The sequence below is a fragment of the Recurvomyces mirabilis genome (assembly GCF_035927965.1).
Source record: "Recurvomyces mirabilis strain CCFEE 5264 chromosome Unknown scaffold_18, whole genome shotgun sequence".
NCBI classification, from domain to species: domain Eukaryota; kingdom Fungi; phylum Ascomycota; class Dothideomycetes; order Mycosphaerellales; family Teratosphaeriaceae; genus Recurvomyces; species Recurvomyces mirabilis.
This window is the reverse complement of record NW_027041952.1, coordinates 378,179-400,296: the sequence shown is the minus strand read 5'-3', so window position 1 is coordinate 400,296 and position 22,118 is coordinate 378,179. Positions and strand designations below refer to the sequence as shown.

General features: G+C 52.6%; 9 protein-coding genes across 9 annotated transcripts; 7 read left to right on the top strand and 2 right to left on the bottom strand.

Annotated features, from left to right (window-relative positions):
- Positions 1–242: 242 nt before the first annotated feature.
- On the top strand, positions 243–5,118 carry KEL2 (Negative regulator of mitotic exit; the record flags this gene model as incomplete). Its single annotated transcript, XM_064839637.1, has 2 exons — positions 243–587; positions 646–5,118. 2 exons carry the CDS (start codon positions 243–245, stop codon positions 5,116–5,118), a joined length of 4,818 nt encoding a protein of 1,605 aa, XP_064692880.1.
- A 646-nt stretch (positions 5,119–5,764) lies between these two features.
- Positions 5,765–8,626, top strand: LTS14_006943 (uncharacterized protein; the record flags this gene model as incomplete). The annotated part of the gene is made up of 2 exons (XM_064839636.1): positions 5,765–6,000; positions 6,286–8,626. The coding sequence occupies 2 exons, from the start codon at positions 5,765–5,767 to the stop codon at positions 8,624–8,626; spliced, it is 2,577 nt and encodes an 858-aa protein (XP_064692879.1).
- Positions 8,627–9,381: 755 nt separating this feature from the next.
- On the top strand, positions 9,382–10,656 carry LTS14_006942 (uncharacterized protein; the record flags this gene model as incomplete). Its single annotated transcript, XM_064839635.1, has 1 exon — positions 9,382–10,656. One exon carries the CDS (start codon positions 9,382–9,384, stop codon positions 10,654–10,656), a length of 1,275 nt encoding a protein of 424 aa, XP_064692878.1.
- A 520-nt stretch (positions 10,657–11,176) lies between these two features.
- Positions 11,177–12,431, top strand: LTS14_006941 (uncharacterized protein; the record flags this gene model as incomplete). Its single annotated transcript, XM_064839634.1, has 3 exons — positions 11,177–11,846; positions 11,897–12,175; positions 12,226–12,431. The coding sequence occupies 3 exons, from the start codon at positions 11,177–11,179 to the stop codon at positions 12,429–12,431; spliced, it is 1,155 nt and encodes a 384-aa protein (XP_064692877.1).
- A 379-nt stretch (positions 12,432–12,810) lies between these two features.
- EPT1 (Phosphotransferase) lies at positions 12,811–14,113 on the top strand (the record flags this gene model as incomplete). The annotated part of the gene is made up of 2 exons (XM_064839633.1): positions 12,811–13,535; positions 13,591–14,113. The coding sequence occupies 2 exons, from the start codon at positions 12,811–12,813 to the stop codon at positions 14,111–14,113; spliced, it is 1,248 nt and encodes a 415-aa protein (XP_064692876.1).
- Positions 14,114–14,264: 151 nt separating this feature from the next.
- On the bottom strand, positions 14,265–16,077 carry LTS14_006939 (uncharacterized protein; the record flags this gene model as incomplete). The annotated part of the gene is made up of 4 exons (XM_064839632.1): positions 14,265–14,563; positions 14,620–15,228; positions 15,366–15,411; positions 15,469–16,077. The coding sequence occupies 4 exons, from the start codon at positions 16,075–16,077 to the stop codon at positions 14,265–14,267; spliced, it is 1,563 nt and encodes a 520-aa protein (XP_064692875.1).
- Positions 16,078–16,487: 410 nt separating this feature from the next.
- On the top strand, positions 16,488–17,450 carry LTS14_006938 (uncharacterized protein; the record flags this gene model as incomplete). Its single annotated transcript, XM_064839631.1, has 1 exon — positions 16,488–17,450. The coding sequence occupies one exon, from the start codon at positions 16,488–16,490 to the stop codon at positions 17,448–17,450; it is 963 nt and encodes a 320-aa protein (XP_064692874.1).
- Positions 17,451–17,565: 115 nt separating this feature from the next.
- On the bottom strand, positions 17,566–18,262 carry LTS14_006937 (uncharacterized protein; the record flags this gene model as incomplete). The annotated part of the gene is made up of 3 exons (XM_064839630.1): positions 17,566–17,686; positions 17,806–17,918; positions 18,062–18,262. The coding sequence occupies 3 exons, from the start codon at positions 18,260–18,262 to the stop codon at positions 17,566–17,568; spliced, it is 435 nt and encodes a 144-aa protein (XP_064692873.1).
- Positions 18,263–20,165: 1,903 nt separating this feature from the next.
- Positions 20,166–21,823, top strand: LTS14_006936 (uncharacterized protein; the record flags this gene model as incomplete). Its single annotated transcript, XM_064839629.1, has 2 exons — positions 20,166–20,466; positions 20,517–21,823. 2 exons carry the CDS (start codon positions 20,166–20,168, stop codon positions 21,821–21,823), a joined length of 1,608 nt encoding a protein of 535 aa, XP_064692872.1.
- Positions 21,824–22,118: the final 295 nt, after the last annotated feature.

Genomic DNA, 22,118 nt, shown 5'->3' with positions numbered 1-22,118 from the left:
TTCCTCGTGCCCTGCCATCTATCCCCACCGCCGGCCCACACCACGACCTCAACGACTCTTTTGCGCAATCTATCGCCTATGCTACGCACGACTGGATGATTGTACGATACGACTTCACGCTCATTTGATCGCGCTGGCTTCATCTTCCCACACGAATTGCGCACTCGAGGCCCGCGACTTTTCGTGGCCGCTTCGTGACCGCCGCTTCGCAGGCTAGACCACCATAAGGAGGAGGCACAGTCATGTCTTTTCTCTTCAAGAGCTCGAAGAAAGGCAATGCCATACCCAATGGACTTCCACCCGCCACGCGCGACATCAAGTCCTCGGATGGACCACAGTCCCAGATCCCTACGCTGAATGGCGTAATGAATGGCTCGAAACCGGGCTCACCCACGCCGCATCAGCAAGGAAGTGTAAATACTAGTTTGAATAGTGTGGCGGGTGATGGGAGGAGTAGCAGTGCGCCGCCGCAGGAGGAATTGGCCCGGAGACAGTTGATGCGCACACAGCAGGAAGGTATGGGCGGGCCACCGAGAGGGGCGCCGAGTCCAGAGCAGAAGATGCTGAGGGAGAATAGTCGGGAACCGGTATGTGGCCGGAACGCATGAGAATGCAAATCGCTGAATACTGACTGATATGCGATAGCCACAGCAGCATCGTGGTGCTGTCCAGCCTCCACAGCGCACACCGTCGGTCGATCCTTCCCCATATCCGTGGTCACAACGACGACTCAACTTCACCGTATCCCACACCAACCCATTTCCACGATACGGAGCGGCGGTGAATGCTACATCGAGTAAGGACGGGAGCATATACCTCATGGGCGGCTTGATCAATGGTAGTACCGTGAAAGGCGACTTGTGGATGGTAGAAGCAGGAGCACCCAATACGCCAAGCAACGAAGCACAGATGACATGTTTCCCTGTTGCAACGACAAGCGAAGGTCCAGGACCGAGGGTGGGCCATTCGAGTCTGCTTGTGGGTAATGCTTTCATCGTGTTCGGTGGTGACACCAAAATGGATGACGGAGACCAGCTGGACGACACCCTATACTTGCTCAACACGTCTACGAAGCAGTGGTCGAGAGCACTACCAGCTGGACCGCGACCGCCAGGAAGGTACGGCCATACTCTGAACATTCTGGGAAGTAAGATATATATTTTCGGCGGTCAAGTCGAAGGATACTTCTTCAACGATCTGGTAGCATTCGACTTGAACGCGCTACAGCAGGCGACGAACCGATGGGAGATTCTGATCCAGAACACCATCGATGGCGGACCACCTCATGGACAGATCCCACCAGCACGTACGAATCATTCAATGATCAGCTGGAACGATAAGCTGTACTTGTTTGGCGGTACAGATGGTGTGAATTGGTACAACGACGTCTGGTCATATTCGCCACACACCAATTCCTGGACACAACTGGATTGTATAGGCTATATCCCGAGTCCACGAGAAGGTCATGCGGCGGCGCTTGTAGGAGACGTCATGTACATCTTCGGTGGCAGAACAGAAGAAGGCAATGATCTTGGTGATCTTGCAGCTTTCCGCATCACAAGTCGGAGATGGTACACATTCCAGAATATGGGTCCATCGCCCAGTCCTCGATCTGGTCACAGCATGACTACTGTCGGCAAGTCGATTGTGATCTTGGCGGGAGAGCCAAGCAGTGCACCAAGAGACCCTGTGGAGCTAGGTATGGCGTACTACTTGGACACTGCCAAGATCAGATATCCTCCGGACTCGGCATCGCAGACCCCTGTCAACGATAGGATACAGGGTACACGCAGGCCAAGTGGCGAGAAGGGTGGTGTGCCTGTAGGCGTCAATGCTAGGAATGTGGCACAACCACAATCGCCACCACCTGTCGAGATCATGGACAGGCAACGCATGAACTCTGGCGACTCCTTCAACTCGAGAGGAGGGTCTATGTCCAAGCTTCCGCGCATAACTTCGCCGACTCAAGCACCGAGCCCGGCACCTACTGGACCGCCGCCACAAGCACCAGGACAGCAAGCTATGAAGACGAATGGAGTTGTCGCTGCACGACAGCCAAGTAGACCTCTTGACCGAGCATTAAGCCCGAGCAATGATGCCGAGCGCGCACACAGGTTCGAGAGTAACACGTTCATGTCACCACAAGGAGCGCGAGACTCTCCTGGCGTGCGCTCGCCCATCGAGGCGCGTGCACCGCTGAGTCCAGGCTTTCCGCCTGAGCAGTTCTTCGAAAATGAAAGGGTCGAGCAACAGCCTGCTCGGTACAAGCCTGAGACTTATCAGCCATCACAAGATCAGTCCGCTGCAGGTTTGAGCAGGCAGTCTTCGAGGAATCAGCGTGGCAAAGTCTCTTCTGAGATGGATCGCGTTATTGATTCCGACACGCCACGACAGTCGCTTACTGAAGTACCTGAGCAGCTTCCCAAGGTGCGCGAAGTGGATGAAGACGAGAAGGAGGAGAAAGAGGTCCCTCAGGACTCGGGTATTGGAAGCAGTCCTGCTTTTATCCAGCAGCATGATGAGCTGGTCAGAGAACTCGAAGCGGTCAAGCAGAAGAATGCTTGGTTCGCATCCGAGCTAGCCCTAGCGCGCAAGTCTGGATACAGTGGTCGGGCCTCAGCGGACACGCCTGTCCTGGACGAAAGGGCACCAGCTGAGCTGTTTCAGGAGGAAGACAAGCCGCTAATCGAAGCTCTTCTCAAGATGCGCTCTGAGCTTGCTAGGGTGCAGGAGACGATTGATCAGCAGGCTCGTGGAGCTGCCGAGCGGATCGCGGCTGTCGAGAAGCAACGTGATAATGCTATCAACGAAGCCGTCTTCGCCAGAACCCGCTTAGCTGGCCAGCACGTGGATGGGGCTGGCGCGCGTGGTACGCCAGATCAGGAACGCCACAGTGAGATGCAGAAGAGACTTGCTTCGTCCTTGAACGCACAGGGCAACCTGTCTCGGCGAATCGAGAACTTGATGAAGGAAGTGGAGTCAGAGAAGCAGACTCGGGGTCTTGCTGAGGAGACTGCAGATGCCGCTCACAGGCGTGTGACGGAGCTGGAGTCGCATCGCCAGGCATACTCTTCTGAGCTGGATGGTCTGCGGGCCCAGCTGCACGATACGCAGACGCAGCATCGCGATCTTCTGGCGACACACTCCGAGATCTCATCGCAGCATCAGATGCTCACTCTGGACAAGGACGAGCTGAGCAATCAGCTTAGCTCTTTGCGATCCGAGAGCGATGGGCATACTAGGATTCTCAGCAGCCTGCGTGAAGCTGTGACGGCATCGACGTCGAAGGCAGAAGTGCTGGAGCGCAAGCTGGATGAGGAACGCGGCGGTCGTGACTCCTTGGAGCAGAAGCTCAGACAGCTCAAGAACGACCACGAAGAGCGGACGGCAGAGCTTGAGACGACTACTCGCAGGCTACGTGATGCCGAAGAGCTCAGTGAGCGCCATGCTCATGAAGCCAAGACACATCGCGAGGTTGTCATGGCTGGTTTCGGCAAGGTCTCTGATCGTGGTGGTGTCACTTCTGGATCTGACGAGCGTGTTGTCATCCTACAACAGCGCGTGTCTGAGGCGAACGAAATGGTGCGCCAGAATCAAGCAGCCGCTGATGCGGCATCGCAGAAGTTGCGATCTGCTGAGGAGCGCATCGCTGGGCTCGAGGCATATCAGGAGCAGGCTAGTCGCGAGGGTCTGTCTATCCGGAAGCAGCTCCAGGTTGCGATGAAGGACAAGCAAGCTATGGAGAGTGAGAGGAAGGATCTGGAAGTTCGCATGCAGCGAGATGCATTGGAGGCTAATGCCTTGTCGGTGCAGCATTCCAGCTTGAAGGACATCCTCGCCGAACGAGGCATCAATGCCGCAGAAGCTAGGAGGAGCCGTGCTCTCGACTCGCCTAACAGCCTCGCTCGGTTCTCGACGCCCGACCTCCATCGTGTCAAGGAGCTGGAACAACAGCTCGAGGCTAGTCTCCGCAGCCATGACGATATGAAGACTCAGTTCGAAGAAGTCAACGAACGCGATGAGAAGATGAAGCGCGAGTATGAGGACAAACTGACCGCACTCGATAACGATCATCAGGCCGCTGTCAAGTATCTCCGTGGTACGGAGAAGATGCTGAGTAAGATGAAGCAGGAGCTGCAGCGGGTCAAGAACGAGAACGGCGAAATGAAGAAGAAGCTCGAAAAGGCCAAGGAGGAAGGCGGGAGTGCAAGAGGGTCTCCGGATGTTGCCGAGGCAGCAAAGGGCTGGGAGCAGGAGAGAGAGAAACTCATGTCTGATCACACCGGTCTGAAGAACAGTGTTACTGATATGGAGGGCCGGATCAACACGATGCAACAGCAGTTGCAGACTTCGCATTCAGAGCTCGAGCAGACGAAGAATGCGCATGCAACCAGCCATGCGGATCTGATGACCTTGCAATCTACGCATCAGCAGACGAGGGGCGATATCGAGCACCTGCAGAAGGAGAACTCGATGCTAGAAGAGCGGGCGCGAGATGCTGAGAACAAGGTCCAACTGCTACTCGATCAGGTCGAGCACAGTGTTGACAACTACCGTCGGCAGTCGAGGATAGGTGGCGAGGCGCCTACGCTTGCGAACGGGACAAGCTTCCACTCCCGCAACTTGAGTGGAGGCAGCCAGGCTACTACCACTAACATTGACAGTACCACCGGCCTCGGCGGCGGCGTAGGAGGACATTCTCGCAACCTCTCCGCTGGTGGCGAGAGCACATACAGTCAAGAAACCAGTGTGGCAGGAGGCGAAGATGGCCGCAATTCCCTCGCTCTCGACAGCTTGGCGTCTGAACTTGACGCTCTGCGCTCGCACTGGGAGACGACGAATAAGAATTACCGACTCTCGGATAAATTCGACTTTGAGACTTCGAGGACGGCGACGGCGGCTTCGAATAGTCATCCGAATATTAGTGCTGCGGGGGGGTTGGCGGGCTGGAGAGCGGGTCTCGCGGCTGAGCATGAGGGGGAGGTGGATGGGGAGCAGAGTAGGCCGACGACTGGTACAAGTACGATCAAGGGCGAGGACGAGGTTGGTGGGCATGTGAGTGGTGGTGAGCATGGACAGCAGCAGCAGCAGCAGCAGCATGCTGGTGGGGCGCACTGATATGCCCTCTTGCTTCGAGGGAGCAATCAGCTAGATATGAGATGGATGATGGTGTAAAATTGGAGATCGCTGTTTGGGGGACTGGGGCTGGAACTGGTGTAATGGGTCTGTAATGTACATTTTCTGAGGTGTTTTGTTCTTTGGGCCGGAGGATCGAGGGAGGAGACGTGTCTTGGGTGTCTTGCCGACGTTGTGTCTTCCGATCATATATACCCTGCCACTAGCATATTTGATCCCCTTTGTCGAGTCCTTTTGGGGAAGGAGTTGATGGGAGTCATGAGGGTGGGATGTATGTATATAGGTCTATAGCGGTAGGCAGGTTGGTATTGGGAAGAAGGTCCCGAATGGCTTCTGGGTCGCTATCACCTATTGAATCGTATCTTCGAGTAGCTTATGATTTCTGGAAGGCGGTTGGTCTTGTGATGTTGTCGTGGTGGGCCGTGAATAGTCACGTGACCTTGTTCCCGATGCTCTTACCCACTCGTTTTGTTCTTGTCCAAAACAAGGACATTTACGCCATTTCGCTTCTACCGAGCCATCACGTTCACGCGAGAACTGGTTAACGGATCGACAATGCTGACGACCTTGATATACAGTTTGTGGCTGTTATGACGGACTCGCCACATCGCTTCGCAATTCTCATAAAATGGCCACTTTTCGACTACTACATCAGCTACCAGAGGAGCTGAGACAGGATGTGATCGAGCGGCTACACCGAGCAGATCTTCTGAACCTCGAAGTCACCTCCAAATGGGGTTACGATGTCGCTTCTCCTCTGCTCTGGCGGGAAGTGCTATTGACAGACTGCCGCACTGAGCATGAGGATGCTGTGGACGATCATGATGATACGCCTATGATTAAGGTGCTGCTTACTTTGATTCGGTGCGTTATTCTTTACCTCTCTGGTCGTCTGTCCTTCTCATGTCTGAGGACTGCAAGCTAGCATATCGGCTGGCAGGTACTCAGGATCGAGTGAAGGTAATGAGAGGATCATGTTCCGTCGCACAGCTACTGCAACGACTTGTGTAGTGTTGGAGCATCTCTCCGGCTCTCTTGCATGCTCATGTATATCTGCCGTTCGATATTCTAGCTTGCGATCTTCAGACTTGGACCGATAGACAATGGTCTCTCATAGTCCTCTGAAGACGTTACTAACAGCCTCCTCAGACGACCCGGACTTGCCACTTACGTGCAAACGTTGACCCATCGCTGTCATCTGCCTCCTCCAGAGATCTTTCGGGAACTTCCACGGATGCCCTTGAGCTCCCAGACGCTATCATGCGACCAACGGACGATAGGCCTCATCAAGCTGGCGGTGAAGAACCTCACGAATGTCAGCACGCTCCGCATCATCCTTGGTCATCCAAGTATAAACGATACACTGTTGAGATGTTTCTTCGACGAGCAGAGGACAAAAGAAAGTCCCCTCAGACGATTATGGCTCGAGAACTGTCGGATCAATACTGGATGCGATTCCAGATTAGTTTATCACATACAAAATCTGCCGCTACGACTCAACTTCAGTGACCTGGAAAGTGTACGTTTCCGACGTTTGCCTCTACGTCCCGGTCTACCTCAGTCGACAGGTCGGTCGGATATGGATATAGTACATGCACGACCATCACATCATATCGATCGGCAGAGCTCCACACTGTTACAAGACGGTGCTGGCTCCGGATACTTTACATCGACCACCAACGTCGAGGAAGAACAAGAGGCTGGAAGTAGACATGAAGTGTGGCTTGCGGCACAACAGAGTGGCACAACGACGAATCCTGTATCTCCGCTTTCTCAACTATTCATGATCGCAAATCTGTTCGAGCAACGGACCTATGATGCATTGATGCCGGAACTGGGAAAGGATGAGACAGACCTATTACGCCAGAACACGCCACCTTCCACAACGAACCGCTCCCAGATAGCATACCGGGGAGCGCTCCTAGATCCCAGCAAGCTTGACGATGACGGAAATGCTCGCGTACATAAGCCATGTCAGCGAGAGAGACTTCCCTCTTGTCTCGTTGCTTTCCAAATGCTTCAAAGTGCGAGTTCGACCTTGACTTCTCTGTGTTTGGACTGGGTGTTCACAAGACCAGCTACGGTAGATTACCTCCACAGCAGTGAGGAGCAGCAAGCCTGGATGGGTACATTCGTGCTGCTCTTCAGCCTTCGCTTTCCCAGATTAAGAGCGTTTCAGCTCCGCAGTGCTATTGTACCTGACACACAACTACCTGATGGGCTTTATTTACTTGATCGGTCGCATATTAGTGCTGGCAACATCCATTTAGACGATTACGATGATATTCGTTTTGCTGGGAGGATCACAGAAGATCTGAGTCTAATGTGTCTTGAGTTTATGGAGGCTCACCAAAATTTAGAATGTCTTGCGTGGCCTATGGATCACTTCTTCGCGCCTGGTGTCCTTCCCAGGGACATCTCTGACAGAGTAGAGGCAGTCATGAATAATCTGGGCCGTACGCTCGGGGACCTACGAGTAGATGCGATGTATTCTACAAGAGGTGGCCTCGATGATTTCGACATCTCATGGACAGGTGGTGGTGAGCCAATGACACATCACTCTCATCACGGCTTTCTCAGCCGGAGAGCCAGCAGACGGAACTTCATTGAACGTTTTGCTCCGAAGATGAGACAGGTTCGGATGATCAAGATGGAAGGAGCTATACCACGCGATGAGCGACGCGAGGTTATTCGAGCCTTACATGCTTGTACCATCGAGAAGCTGGTCATGATAGGTGTATGTAGCTCACTGGGCAATACTTGGGGAGCTGACGGCCTCGATCTCGGCGAGTCACTTGACAATGACGAAGTCGAAGGTCTGGAGACTGAGGATAAGGAGGCAGTATGGAGACTCGGGCCCCAAAAACCTGAGCCCCCTCCAGACAGCTTTCGTTTCGAAGCAGAATATGGCTGGCCGCCAGGTGCTCCTATGCTGAACACTATCGCCAGCTTCCACGCCGACACGATCACGGAGCTCAAGTTCTGCGGCTGGAAAGGATCGCCTGCGTTGTTCACACCAACGCCAATCACGATGCCACTTCTCAGCGCCATGAAGCACTTTCACAACCTCAAGTCGCTGGTCATGAGTTTGTGGTTGTCTACGACATATGAGCAATCACCGCGAGACGCAGACATAATCTCGTACTGGGCGAATAGCCGCTCACCAACGTCCACAGCACTCGTACGTATATCAGACGAAGAGCCTGAAGGCTGGGAGAAGGAGCTGAAAACGAAGTTTGCGCCAGATGCTTTGGCGTGGAGAGTCACGAGCTTTCTCGGGCCTTTACTTAGCGATCGTGCGAAGTCACGAAACGGTGGCGTGCATGTTCGAGCAGGCTTCTGTGTTGGTGACTGGGACGGCATCTTCGATCTGGATATGGCCATTGGTAAGGGAAGTCTGGCGGACGTGTGTCTCGGCTTCGATGGGCCACGTCCGGAAATAGATGAAGTGAGGCGAAGGAGCAAGCTCGTCAATAGGCGATGGTTTTGAATCTGGCGGCCTCCGCTGACGAGCGAGATCTTTAAGTTGCTCCATTGCCATACGTAGGGAAATGTGCAGGCCGTGACTACTAATTAGCATTACACATTGCAGGAAACCTTGGTGTGCTACAATAGATCATTATTGTCCGTGTTAAGCTGTCTTTGGTGTACGAGAACTGTAGCCAAGCGATGATGCTCCCATATAATTGTCCCATATGCAAGCAAGTGACAGAACCCGGATCAACGATGTTTGAACGCCGTTTAAATCGGCGTACAAATATTCCTCACCTCATAGAACGCCATGGTCTAACCAGAAGCAGTAACGCACCAGCCTGCAGAAGGCAAATTAGAGGGTCCCCAGACCCTTGACTAGACTTATCTCACGCCACCATATGCTTCGCTGCATACAATCTGTACCCTTGCAAACACACATTTACGCATCTTTCGAGCAATCAGCAGCTACCACGACCCTTTGAACTTATCTTGATGCAACCATTCGCAGGCCACGTCTCCAGACACGCGTCTGCGATCCCTGCTCAGATCACACACAATGGCCGAGTCTTATCAAGAACGGCAAGAACGGCCAACAGCTCGAAGGGGTTGGCGACTGCCATGAATGCACCTCCTTTACCACAGGCGATGTATCGGAGGTCCTTCACTACATGTCGGAATGCATCTCTATTACAAGGTGGCACTCCTGCCAGAAATTGCCGACGATCAGCAAACATCTTGCATCCCATACACAGATCACAAACACAACGTACAATGGCCACTGTGAGCGACACATCAAATTTGAATACTGAGTACGAAGCCGTAGTCGTCGGCGCCGGTCCCGCTGGCGTGACTTGCGTCGGCAATCTACTGGAGCGGAAAGTCGCACCAATACTATGGGTCGATCACGACTTCAATGGAGGCCGTGTGAACAGCAAATACCGAGAGGTTCCTTCGAATACCAAAGCGGCCCTCTTCATTGACTTCGCGACTGCCGTGGCTCCGTTCAGGAAGATCGTGAGCGGTACTCCATCTCGATCACGATGGGAGGAGCCTTCCGGAAGCGATGGAGTGTCGACTGACGACAAGCCGGATAAGTTACAGAGTCTTCGCCAGCTTGATCCACAGAAGGGCTGTGAGCTGAGTTATGCTGCGGATATGATTATGATGCTTACGGAAGGGTTGAAGAAAACTCCTGGTGTCACTGCTGTCCGAGGTAATGTGTCTGATGCACAACTGTTTGGGCTTACGGAGCAATGGAATGTCAATGTTCAGGGCCATAAGAAGTCTGCGGATCCTGCTGAGGCTTTCTCAGCCACGACTGAAAGATTAATATTGTGCACTGGATCATCACCAACAGATACGCCACTACCCGGCAACACGAAAGACATTCCGCACTTCGATCTCGACGACGCTTTGTCGCCCTCAAAGATGTCTGCTAGACTATCAGGACTAGGACCGACCACGATTTCAGTCATTGGGGCCTCGCATTCTGCCATTCTCGTACTACGCAATTTGTACAACCTAGCATCCTCTATAAAACCAGATCTCAAAATCAGATGGCTGACTCGCCATGAGCTCCGTTATGCAGAATTCATGAACGGCTGGATCTTGCGAGACAATACTGGTCTCAAAGGCGAGGTCGCTGTGTGGGCCAAGGAACATCTAGAACCAGAAAACTTCAAGAAGAGTGACGTGAGCAAGTACATTGATGCCATCACTTACGAGAAGGGCAAAGACGAGGCAACATTCGAGAAGCATCTCCCTGGCTCAGACTTCGTGGTACAGGCGATTGGGTATCAACGTAACGCTACGCCTACTCTGACAACGACTGATGGCAAGAGCATTACACCGTATTACAACCACAAGACTGGTGGATTCGAGTACGACAGCGGCTCAAAGACCGACCGCACGAAGCTACCAGGTATGTATGGTGCTGGTATTGCATGGCCGGAGAGGGTCACGGATCCTCATGGCAACGTGGAGTATGCTGTTGGCTTCTTCAAATTCATGAAGTATATCAAACGTGTTAGTCCTGAGTGGAATTGAAGGGAATTTGACAGGCGATTGAGTAGCTTTAGCCTTATCAGCATCTGAGCGGCCGCACAGGCATTTGACAACACTCGTCCATCTCAATGCTCTTCAATATCATCCAGTGAATCTCTTCTCCAGCGCCGAAAGTGTCGCCGAAGTTCGCGCTCACGTGCCTTCGCATGTGCCACTGCCGTAATCTGCTCCGTGCGTCTTCCCCGCAGCTCCGTCCACACGGGGCTGGAAGGCAATCTGGGAAACAGCTGGAGCTCGACTCTCGGCTCTAGAAGGTACCTGGTACCAAGGTAAAGAGCTACTCGGCGCAGCAGACGGACGCAGACTACCGAATAGATTGAGCTGGTTTGATTGAGAGCTATACCACTTGGATCCGGTTTCTGCCTACAACAACAATACCGGACTCCTCGTCCGCGTGGACGTCACACGCGTGACACTACTGCAACAAACAGTTACCTATAACGAACCTCGAGATATATTTGCAGTCTATCGATAGTGGAACCAACCGAGGACACAAGCGACCATGTTCACCCGACGCCTCGCTGCTCGAATGAGCGGCAGTGCCACATCCACTCTCAAACGCCCATTCTCCAGCACACAATGGCAACAACGCGCACCCGCCCTCTCCGACATCGAGCCCGATCAGGTCGACTCCTTCGACGCCAGACAGATCGAGTTCCGCGCACAACTGGCCGAACAGCAACGGAAGAAGAAGGAACAAGAACGTCAGTCAGCTCTAGCTCAATCTCAGTCTGCGTCCAGTGCCGCTAAGTCCTCTTCCTCTGCCTCCCCTGCATCTACTTCTTCCTCTACTTCTGCCGACACTCGTTCAGCAATGTCCGAATATCTTGACAAAGCAGGGCTAGGCTCACTCTCACTTTCTGCAGGCGAAGCACAGCGCAAGCAAGATCAGTCTGGTGGTAAGAAGCCCTCGAGTGGTCGACTGAGCAGTTTCATTTATGGTACCGAGGAGGGTAGGGAGATGGACAGGGAAATTGAGAGGAGTTTCTCCCAGACACTCGCGCGAGGGAAGTACGTGCATAGTATTGTGGTACACGAGGTCAAGCCGGACAAAGTGGATGAGTATGTGGAGTTGGTCGGGCAGTGGTATCCTAAGACGGCGAATGATCCGGACAACAAGGTCAACTTGGTCGGCAGTTGGAGAACAGAGGTTGGAGACTGTGATCAGTTTGGTCAGTACGAGCAGTAGCGCGAGGATGACGGGAGGCTAACATAAAGGTAGTACACATCTGGGAGTATCAACGTTATGCGGGCTACCATGCTTCTCGGCACACGATCGAGAACACTGAAGAGTTCAAGGAGTTTGACAAGAAGCTCAAGTCTCTGATTACGAGCAGGAAGATCTCTCTGATGCAGGAATTCCGCTTCTGGCCGACAAGCCCGCCACGGAAGCTCGGTGGTGTGTTCGAGCTGCGATCGTATACCCTCAATCCTGGCAACTTGATGGAGTGGGAAACACATTGGCAGAAGGGCCTGTCGGCGAGGCGAGAGGTTATGGAGGGTGAGTCGCACTGTCACCCGCAGTTCTGTACACTCGCTAACATGCCGCAGGTGTCGGTGCATGGTTCGTACAGATCGGTGAGCTGAACGTGGTACACCATCTATGGCAATTCGCGGATCTCGAGGAGCGCAGGGCAAGGAGAGAGCAGAGCTGGAGTGTGCCGGGGTGGGGTGAGACGGTACACAAGACTGTGCCGCTCATCCAGACGATGAAGAGCAGGATCATGATGCCCATGCCATGGAGTCCGATTGCCTAGATTGGCATGAGTTGCAGGAGTCGTCCCTTGCCCGAGGACTGGATAAGCAATTAGGTGTCTGCAGCGCCGGACGCAAATCTAGCATATTCGCAAGGGTCGGGCTGCAAGTATCCCAATCTGCAGGCGACCACACGGGGAGTGTCCCCTATGTAAAACCCAAAAAAGCATCATCCTGATTGCCTGTATCTACGCTCGCTTGTTCCTGATTCGCGTGGGAAACTCAATGTTGCGATGACGTAGCGCGTTCCAGCGCGTTGGACAAAAATCCCACTTCCACTTCACTTCATCAATTCGCACTCTTTACCAACACAAGACAACACTTACTCGCCCAATCCAGGACTTCTACGAGAGCACATCGCTCTCCGGACTCGCCGCAACTATGGTCTACATCCGCCAACAACAGCTGGAAAAGCTGAATGAATACAAATACAGCGGCGTCGACCGCAGTCTGGTTTCCCGCTACATTCTAAAACCCTACTGGTGGAGCAAAGTCATTGAGCTTTTCCCTCTGGGCATGGCACCTAACGCCATCACGCTCTCAGGCTTCGGTTTCGTGATTGCCAATATCTTCACGATGCTCTACTATACCCCTACCCTGGACCAGGATTGCCCACGATGGGTGTATGCTTCCTGGTCCATTGGGCTGTTTCTGTATCAGACTTTCGATGCTATCGATGGAACGCAGGCGAGGCGGACGGGGCAGAGTGGGCCGTTGGGGGAACTGTTCGATCACGGAGTTGATGCTCTCAATACTAGTCTGGAGGTCCTGCTCTTCTCGGCTACGATGCAATTCGGGCAAGGATGGAAAACAGTTTTGGTGCTTTCTGCTAGTTTGTTGACGTTCTACGTGCAGACTTGGGATGAGTATCATACCAAGACTTTAACGCTGGGCTTGGTCTCCGGGCCGGTGGAGGGCATTTTGACGCTCTGTGTTGTTTATGCTGTTACGGCTTGGAAAGGCCCAGGGTATTGGCAGCAGTCTGTTATGAGGGCCTTTGGGGTGCCGAAGATGGGATTCTTGCCTGATGTGGCGTATGAAATGGACTTCGGCGACTTTTATATGGTTTATGGGGGGCTTTTGGTCGTGTTCAATACTGTTGAGAGGTAAGGATCCTTGATCTCTCCAACGCGGAGTACTGATGGCTAATGTCATTCACAGCGCGATGAACGCCATGTCCGCTCGTCGCAAGAGGAATGAGCGAGCACGAGATGCTCTGATTGGACTCCTCCCGTTCTTCGCAATCTGGACCGTCATCGCCTCGTATCTTGCGCTGCAACCTAACATCCTCCACAACCACCTCGTACCATTCGTCTTTTACGTCGGTCTCATCAACGCCTATAGCGTAGGACAGATGATCACCGCTCACCTTACCAAAGCACAGTTCCCGTACCAGAACGTGCTTGCGCTACCACTCATCTACGGCGTCATGGATGCCATTGGTCCTGCTCTACAGAGCCGGATAGGTTTCGGCTGGCCGAGTGCCTTGGGAGATGGTGTTTATCAGGTCGCATTCATGTTCACTTGTCTTGGATTTGCAGTGGGTGTCTATGGAAGCTTTGTCGTGGATGTCATTGTCACTATTTGTGACTTCTTGGATATTTGGTGTTTGCGGATCAAACACCCTCAGACAACTGGGACGAAAGGGACTAGCGATAAAAAAGGCGCTAAGAAGGAGCTTTAGCTTCAGAGCGTGGGAGAGTTGTATGCTGGGAACATAGTTGGCAGTCCACGCCGCCTCATAGCATCCGCCTTGACACCATGACAAGAGCCAGAGGCCGGTAGCTGTGGAGTATGATTGACTATGGTCCACAACCGAACTGCAACAGACCACTTTACTCTACCTCGCCGTTCTCTGGCCGTTGCTGGGGCTTAGCGGGCTGATCGTACTTTCCTTCCGCCTGGGCAGGCAAGAACCAACATGCGATGTGTAAACCAATGGCTAGCACGAAGAGAATGACCCATATGAGATGTCCATCGGCCCATTGCGACTTTATGCCGACCGCAAACAGACTCGTGAACAAGACTGGCGCGAAAGCACGTACGCCGCTGTTTACCGCGAGAGCTAGAGCGTTGACAGTAGCCAGGACTTGGCTAGAGGGAGCAATGTCGTTTATCGCAAGTTGTACGCAGGCTGTAGAAGATACAAGTCAGTGACAATGCCATGATATGAAGATCGACAGCGCTTACCAAACGACATAGCCACCCCACTACCAAGTGCAAGAGCGGGAAAGAAAGTGACCCAAAATACTCTATCCAGTCCATGTCGAAGCAACTCGTTGTATACCGGAAACATGGCAACCATGGCCGGCCACAGAAGTGTGCACACCCTCAAAACATTCCCAGTCCCGAACCTCCTCTGCACGGGAGGGAACACGAGAAGCATCCACAATGCTTGGCTTCCTCCAGCCACAGCAAGGAATATTGCAATTTGTCGGTCGTCGAAGGAGAGACCGCCTTTCTTTATGCTCGTGAACAGAAATACAGGTGACACGGCTGTATAACCTAGAGAGAGCAACATGGTGTGACCCAGGATATAGAGGACCATGGGTACACCGGGAGCATGAAGGACGTCCATTGTTGTCATTGACTTGGCTGGTCTTGAGATTCCGTCGTTGTTCGTGTCTATATCACGTTTGAGTGTCTCTTTGAGGAAGAAGACACAGGCGATTACTCCGGTGAAGCAGACGGCGCCGGCGACGAAAGTGGCGAGAGCGTATGGGAAGCGCTGGAAGAATGGTACTCTGCAGAAGGGGCCGGGTGATCTGTTTGGGTCTGAGGGGCAGGCTAGTGGGCCACCTGTGAAGGTTGTTAGATGGGACTCGCGCCAGGTAGGTACTGAACCTCTCCAGCCAAACTTGGCCACCATGAGCCACTCTGAGCAGGCCAATGACGTTCGAGCATGACTGCAGCAGGTGCAGAGACACGATACTTACCAATCAAGGGCCCTATGAAGATGCCCAGATTCCTCATGAACATATACTGGCGTCTCGTTAGTATCACTTAGGCTTCGAACTTGCCCATGTAGATCTCGCTCACCCAACTAAACGCCCTCGCCTGACTCTTCTTAGTACAATTCTCACTGATCATTGTCCTTATCGTGACCACACTACCCGCGAAAAGACCTGCCCCACACCTCGCAACGATCATTCCCGCCAGACTCTCACTCAAACCGAAGACCGCCGTCGCAAGACTCACACCCACAAGACTAAACACCAGCACCGGTTTTCGTCCCCAACGGTCCGCCGCTCTGCCGTAGAAGATCATGAGGACCATTTGGACGACGCTGAAGAGGGATTCGATTGTGCCGGTCCAGAAGCCCACCGAGGTTTCGGGGAGGTGGCCCAGGCGGAAGACCATTTCATTTATGAAGGGGAAGATGGAGAAGTAGGCTACGGGTTCGGCTAGGGAGGCGTAGCAGAGGATTAGGATTTGGAGGTAGGGCATTGGCTTCTCTTCTTCCTCGTCCGCGTCCCCGGTGTTGCTGATGAATGCATTGGGGGGATCATCATCGGTGGGTTTCGTGGCGTGGCCATTTTGCGTTACGGCTTTTGCTGGACTGCTTTCGGGAGCTCCTAGAAGTGGTGTCGTCTCTGTTGTCGGTAGATTGCCCTCGCTGGGCTTCGTAGGGTCTGCCAGGTTCTTCATTGTGTCGTACTGAGGGCAAGACTTTGGTGTGGCGGTATGATTTCGCTCAAAATGAGGAGACCATAAATTAGTGGTCACGGAGTTTCTTACAACATTGGTGGAAGGTTCAGAGGAATGTTTTGTGGGAAGATGACCGATGATAGTCGGGGAGCACCCTACGTTGTACGACTGGCGCTAGCATACCCTCAACCCTTTTCTTCGAGGCACCAAAAGGCTGACGAAAGCGATTGAAAACATGTAGATTGCTGAGCCTCCTTCCATATACAGTTAGCGTCTGCCTCGGCTCAGATCCAGCGGAAAAGTTGCGCGGCCCATCAAAAGTTCATGCTGCGACAACCAAAAATTGCAAGTTTGTCCAAATTGTATTCCACACTGTTGTAAGGCTTCGGAGAGAGCTTCGGATCACAGACATGTCTCAGGATGTCGCCAGCAAACGAAAGCAGAAGAAAGTCGAAAGGGATGCCGCGAGGTTCCAGAAACCAAGAAAGCGGAAGCGAGAGACGGAGGCTCTACCTGGGGATGCACAGGATGAGGATGATGAACAGGATGAGGTTGCGCCGCCGAAGAATGCTGGAGCAGTGAAGATTGCGAAGAGCACCGCCACTGTCCCAGACCAAAATGCCAAGAAGCGAAAGAGAGAAGAGGACGATACGACACAACCCAAGACGAGTGCAGACACAGCAGCCGGTGAGGATGGCACAGACGAACCACCAACCAGGAAGAAAAAGCGACAACGAGGCAAGAAAGGGAAAGGCCTGGCTGTAGACGGCAGCGAGCGCAAGCATCGGTTCATCCTGTTTATTGGAAACCTTCCGTACAACACCACCGACGCCTCACTACAAGCCTACTTTGACAAACTCTCCCCCTTCACCCTCCGACACCGAACGGACCCGCAAACAAAGAAGAGTAAAGGCTTTGCCTTCCTCGAATTCGAAAGCTATGACCGTATGGAAACTTGTCTGAAGAAGTATCATCACAGCCTGTTCGACCCAGACGAGTACTCTGAGAACGCGGGACGTTTCCCACCTCCACCCCAAAGGAAAGGGAAGAAAGAAGTTGGGAGGCGGATAAATGTTGAGTTGACGGCTGGTGGTGGCGGCGCGGGTGAAGTGCGGAAAGAGAAGATTAGGGAGAAGAATGTGAGTTTGGAGGAGGAGAGGAAGAGGAGGGCGGAGGCGGAGGAGAAGGAGCATGAGGCGCAGATGAAGAGGGAGGAAGGTGCTCTCAAGAATCAAAAAGCACAATTGGGACGGGAAGCGGCTGCTTTGGGCAATCAGAAGGCGAGGAGAGAAAAGGCGGCAGAGGAGAAGTCGAAAGAGGAGGCGAGTCAAGGTATTCATCCTAGTCGGTTGGCCCAGATTGGTAGTAGATGAGACCAACTATCACTGCAACTGTGCGGCCAACCCTTGTGCCACTACTGTGCTCCGACTTATGATGAGTATATGCTGTGAAGATAAGGTGGCGTTTGAGAGAGTGCCAAGGTCATGGTCAACGTCTTGTGAAGTACACTTTGACCATCCGTTTCGCGTTTAGATTGAATGCCAGAGCATGAAGGCCGAGTAGCGTTATCTCCCATTTCGTCTCCCAAGCATTTACGCCTGCAATATTTCTGTGGTATCGTATAGTACACTTTTGTACATTATGGTATCAGAATCGCATCAAGTCCACCTGAGTAATGTTAGCGGATCTCCAACAAGACATCGGAGAGGGAGAGGAAGGTGTGCGTACCCATGTTCCTTTTGCCGCACCATGCCACCCGAGTTCCCTTTCTGTTTCAATTCCTTGCCACCCTCGACTACTAACCGGTCGAGCTGGAAGAATTGGCTGACTACTGTTTGTCTCTGTGATTGCATAGTACGTCAGCATGCCATGTCTCCATATACTATCGTGCCATGCCACAACATCGTATTGGATCGTTCTCCAGCCCACGAGCACTCCTCAACCAGATTCCGTCCATCTTTCCCCTCACCTGGATGCAACTCACCTTGAGTATCTGCAACTCCTTCAACCCCTTCTGCATCAACTCCTGTATCCGTCTGGCATCGCTCTCTGCTTTGTTGTCCCGGAAAGCATCCCGTGCCCTTCGTTTGGCGTATTCTCGGAAGTTGTAGTTTGAGAATTGGCGTGCTTGACGGGATATCGAGCGGTAGAGGGAGAGGACTTCTGAGATGGCTGGAGAGGACATCTGGGGTGGTGATGGCCTGATCAGGCGACTGTTCTCCTACTGATGTTGAGGTGATCAAGATTGTTGGACCGGGAAATACTTAAATCGTGAAATGGTGGTGGTGTAGTCGCAAGCATTTGATGGATCTTTAACGATTATGTCATCACTAGCAGGCTACACAGATGCGCGACGCCGAGACTCCTTGCCCGGCACTCCCCTTTCTCTCCGTTTCAGTCGCCACGGTGTCTCTTGAGACGAGACGCATCATCACCGGACAACACCACGTATGATGTGATGAATGACCCGAGAACGGACGTTCAAGCCGATACAACGCAGGAGAGTATAGATCAGCTGGGCTACGACTATCCGCCTTCTATCGGCTGGCTGTCGGCCTAACCAATGTAATATATATTGTGATAGAATGATCGCTTTTCAAAATCTTCCAATCTAAGCAGTCCGGCGTGGTGGTGAGGACACCTTTACGATTCAGCTTCGGTCACGTCTAATTAAGTTCTAGTATCGGCTAGCATCGCTCGCTTTCATGAAGTAGTTTCTTGCTTTCCAGCTGGACCGAGCAGAGCCGGGTTCGAGTAAGTGGTTGTTAGAAATCATGCAGTGGAATCATTAACTAATCCCGCATAGCTCCCGGCGCCGGAATTTAGTTTTGTTTTGACAATCTGGCTTCGAATCTGAGCTTTTTACCTATCAGGCACATCGATTAGTTCTGCTTCTTCTGACATCTTCTCGTGGTTAGAGCGCCCGTCGGTCAATCACGCAGCATGGCTGCAACAAGATTTTGCGGGCCTGCGCGTCGGATCACACGGCACCAAGACCTGCAGCATATGAAATGCTCGCCAAGCTACGGTAAGACTTTCCACCTCGTACTCTGCCGTACATCATGCAGCTCCACAGCCAAGCAACATACCAGCAGACCTCACCCCGCAGTCTATTTCGACACCATGGACGAAAACCTTCCTCCACCAATGATGGACACGACTCCAGACGACAAGTGCGGGGAGACAAGCCTTTGTGATAGCGACTGTCTGCGGCTCTACTGCCACCTCGCAGGATTCGAGGTCCACCTACCTACAAGCAGTATGCTGCTAGCCAGGATCGTGTACGCCTTGCCTGCTCCCACCACGATACACTACAGCTCACAGCGTCAGAGTGACCGTCAATACAACACACTACATCGCCAGTGCAAGGAGAGAAGCATTGGGAGCACGACTCATGGCCATCTACCCAGAAAATATACAGCGAAAGCCTAACAGCAATACAGCAGTCTTTCCAGATTCCCACATCAACCCGCATACCTAAGGTACGTACCAGTACGAAAGGACAAATTCAGGTACGAAGCATGGCACGCGACTATTCTTGCCAATATTCCTCTCCAAAGCACTTGCCTATTATAGCTCGACCATTGCCACTTCGGACCTTTTCCCATCTAAGAGCCTCCGAACTATTGGCCTTAGCTCTGGTCTTATGCATTCCTCTATCTCTTAGCATCAACTTCTGAGGATGGCAGTTGACAACCACATCCTGTGCCACATCGTTCGGCCACGGCGACCGGACGACGACGTCTTGGCAATGATTTTCTACACAGCTCGGCTCTTGTTCGACCGTTCTAAGTGGCCAGACAGCACGAGGATCAACTTCGGCCGTCAAAGAGCGGAGTGTAGTCGCATTGCAGGTATACCACCATGACTCCACAAGTCGATGTCATGGAGCATGTCCCATATAGTGTGGCTATTCATGTGCAGTAAGGTAGGTCTATAAGTGTACGAGCAGCCTCCACGGTCCTCGACATCTCAAGGAAGTGTTTGCTCGTACTTTCAGAAGGTGAAACACGTTCGTTGATCCCTCCTACACTCTCGCTTGAATACACCGCTGCTACATTCGTTCATCGTCCGCAATTACACTCGCTATGTATTCATACAACGCATTGCTCGCCGTCTTGGCCTCTGGCAGTATCGTCGCTGCTGCTCCCGAAGGCTGGGGTGACCGCAATAGAGGCGGATGGGGCGGCTGGGGCAATGGCGGAGGATGGGGCAACGGCGGTGGTGGCGAGTGCAAGGCTTGGGAAACCTCGTCGACATGCAGTGCCGTCTACACTACCAAGACCGGAACCCTCACCAAGCCCGAGCAGACTGTGATTGTCACGACGAGCTACAAGCCCGAGACTGTTACAGTAACTTCAGCCAGCACTTCTTACGCTACTTCTTACTGTATGAGGACAAATCTATAGCAACAAGATACACTGCTGACCATAATGCAGCCACCATCACATCGACGAAGACCAAGTATGAAACGGAGACGAAGACCATCCCATACAAGTCAGAGAGCTCTACTGTCATCTGCTACACCAAGCCGGTCTGGATCTGGACGCAGAGTACCTCACTATACACGAGCACTGAGACCTACCCAGAAACCTCCATGAGCGAATGTGTCTCGACTGTTGTCACAGAGATTCCAAGTGTTTACACCACGAGCACACCATGCCCTGAAAGCTATACTAGTACCTGGGTCAAGACTTACTATTCGACCGAAACCGATCTCGTATCGAGCAAATGTTCTACGACTTCGACCTGCAAATCTACTTCCTCCTCAACGCCATCGCCGTGGAAGTACAGCTCGACGAGCACGACCTCATCAACGCCGAAGCCACCGCCCTATAGTACACCTTCGACTACTTCATCAACGAGCAGTAAGCCAAGCATTACACCTTACAGTACGAGTTCCCAGCCAGCTCCATATTCATACAGCAAGCCTACCCCGCCCATCTACAACACAACCACTTCTCATAGCGCCACTTCGACCTCGAGCCAGCCGTGGAAATATACCTCCAGCTCTTCGTCTAGCAGCAAAGTTTCGCCACCTCCCTATAGCTCTAGTTCGCCATCACTATCGAAATACAGCGCATCATCTACTTCGACATCGTCGTCGAGCAAGGCCTCGCCTCCTCCATATAGTTCGACATCATCATCAAGCAAGATCTCGCCTCCTCCGTACACTTCGACATCATCCTCAAGCAAGGTATCACCTCCTCCGTACACTTCTAGCTCACCATCATGGTCGAAGTACACCTCTACATCTACCTCATCTTCTCTCAGCAAGACCTCACCACCTCCCTATACGTCCAGTGGACCTCCAAGCTACGGGTCATCCTCTACTTCAAGCACGAGCTCGAGTCCTTCTGCCTCGGGATATCATAGCTCATCCACACCATCTGGTCCTGCTTCATACACCCCACCGGCGACAAGTTCAAAATCCAGCTCCACTCCATCACCACCCGGCTACACAGCACCAACCACATCGTCTTCTCCAGCCAAGAGTTCGACCTCAAGCGCACCGTCAGGCCCACCAGTCTATTCGACACCAACCACATCGGCCAAGATATTCAGCACCACTCCTGCTGGACCTCCCGCGTACTCTTCTCCAAGTAGCACACCCATAATCAGCTCGTATGGATCCAGCTCCTCTGCACCGGCTATCAGCTCGTATGGATCCAGCTCTTCTGCACCAGCCATTAGCTCCTATGGATCCAGTACCTCTGCAGTCAAACCCTCGGGATACTACGCGTAAGGAAACGAGGAGAAGAAGACTGCCCTTACTGACGAAGCCATGAGGATGGTGAAAACCGTATATATAAACACACTGCCGACTGTACATGCCAATCCCGACACGAGAATGATAATGACCATGATATGAAAAAGAACTTCATGTATCTACGAAGCACAATGCTAGTAACATTGATTAGCCATAGCAGAAATGAGCACATAATTTGCAATTCATATTTTCAGCCTCCAGTCGCAGAGGATGTCTCCTGTTCCATGATATTCTGTGGCGCCATCTCTCGCCTTACAGCTAGCCCTTACGA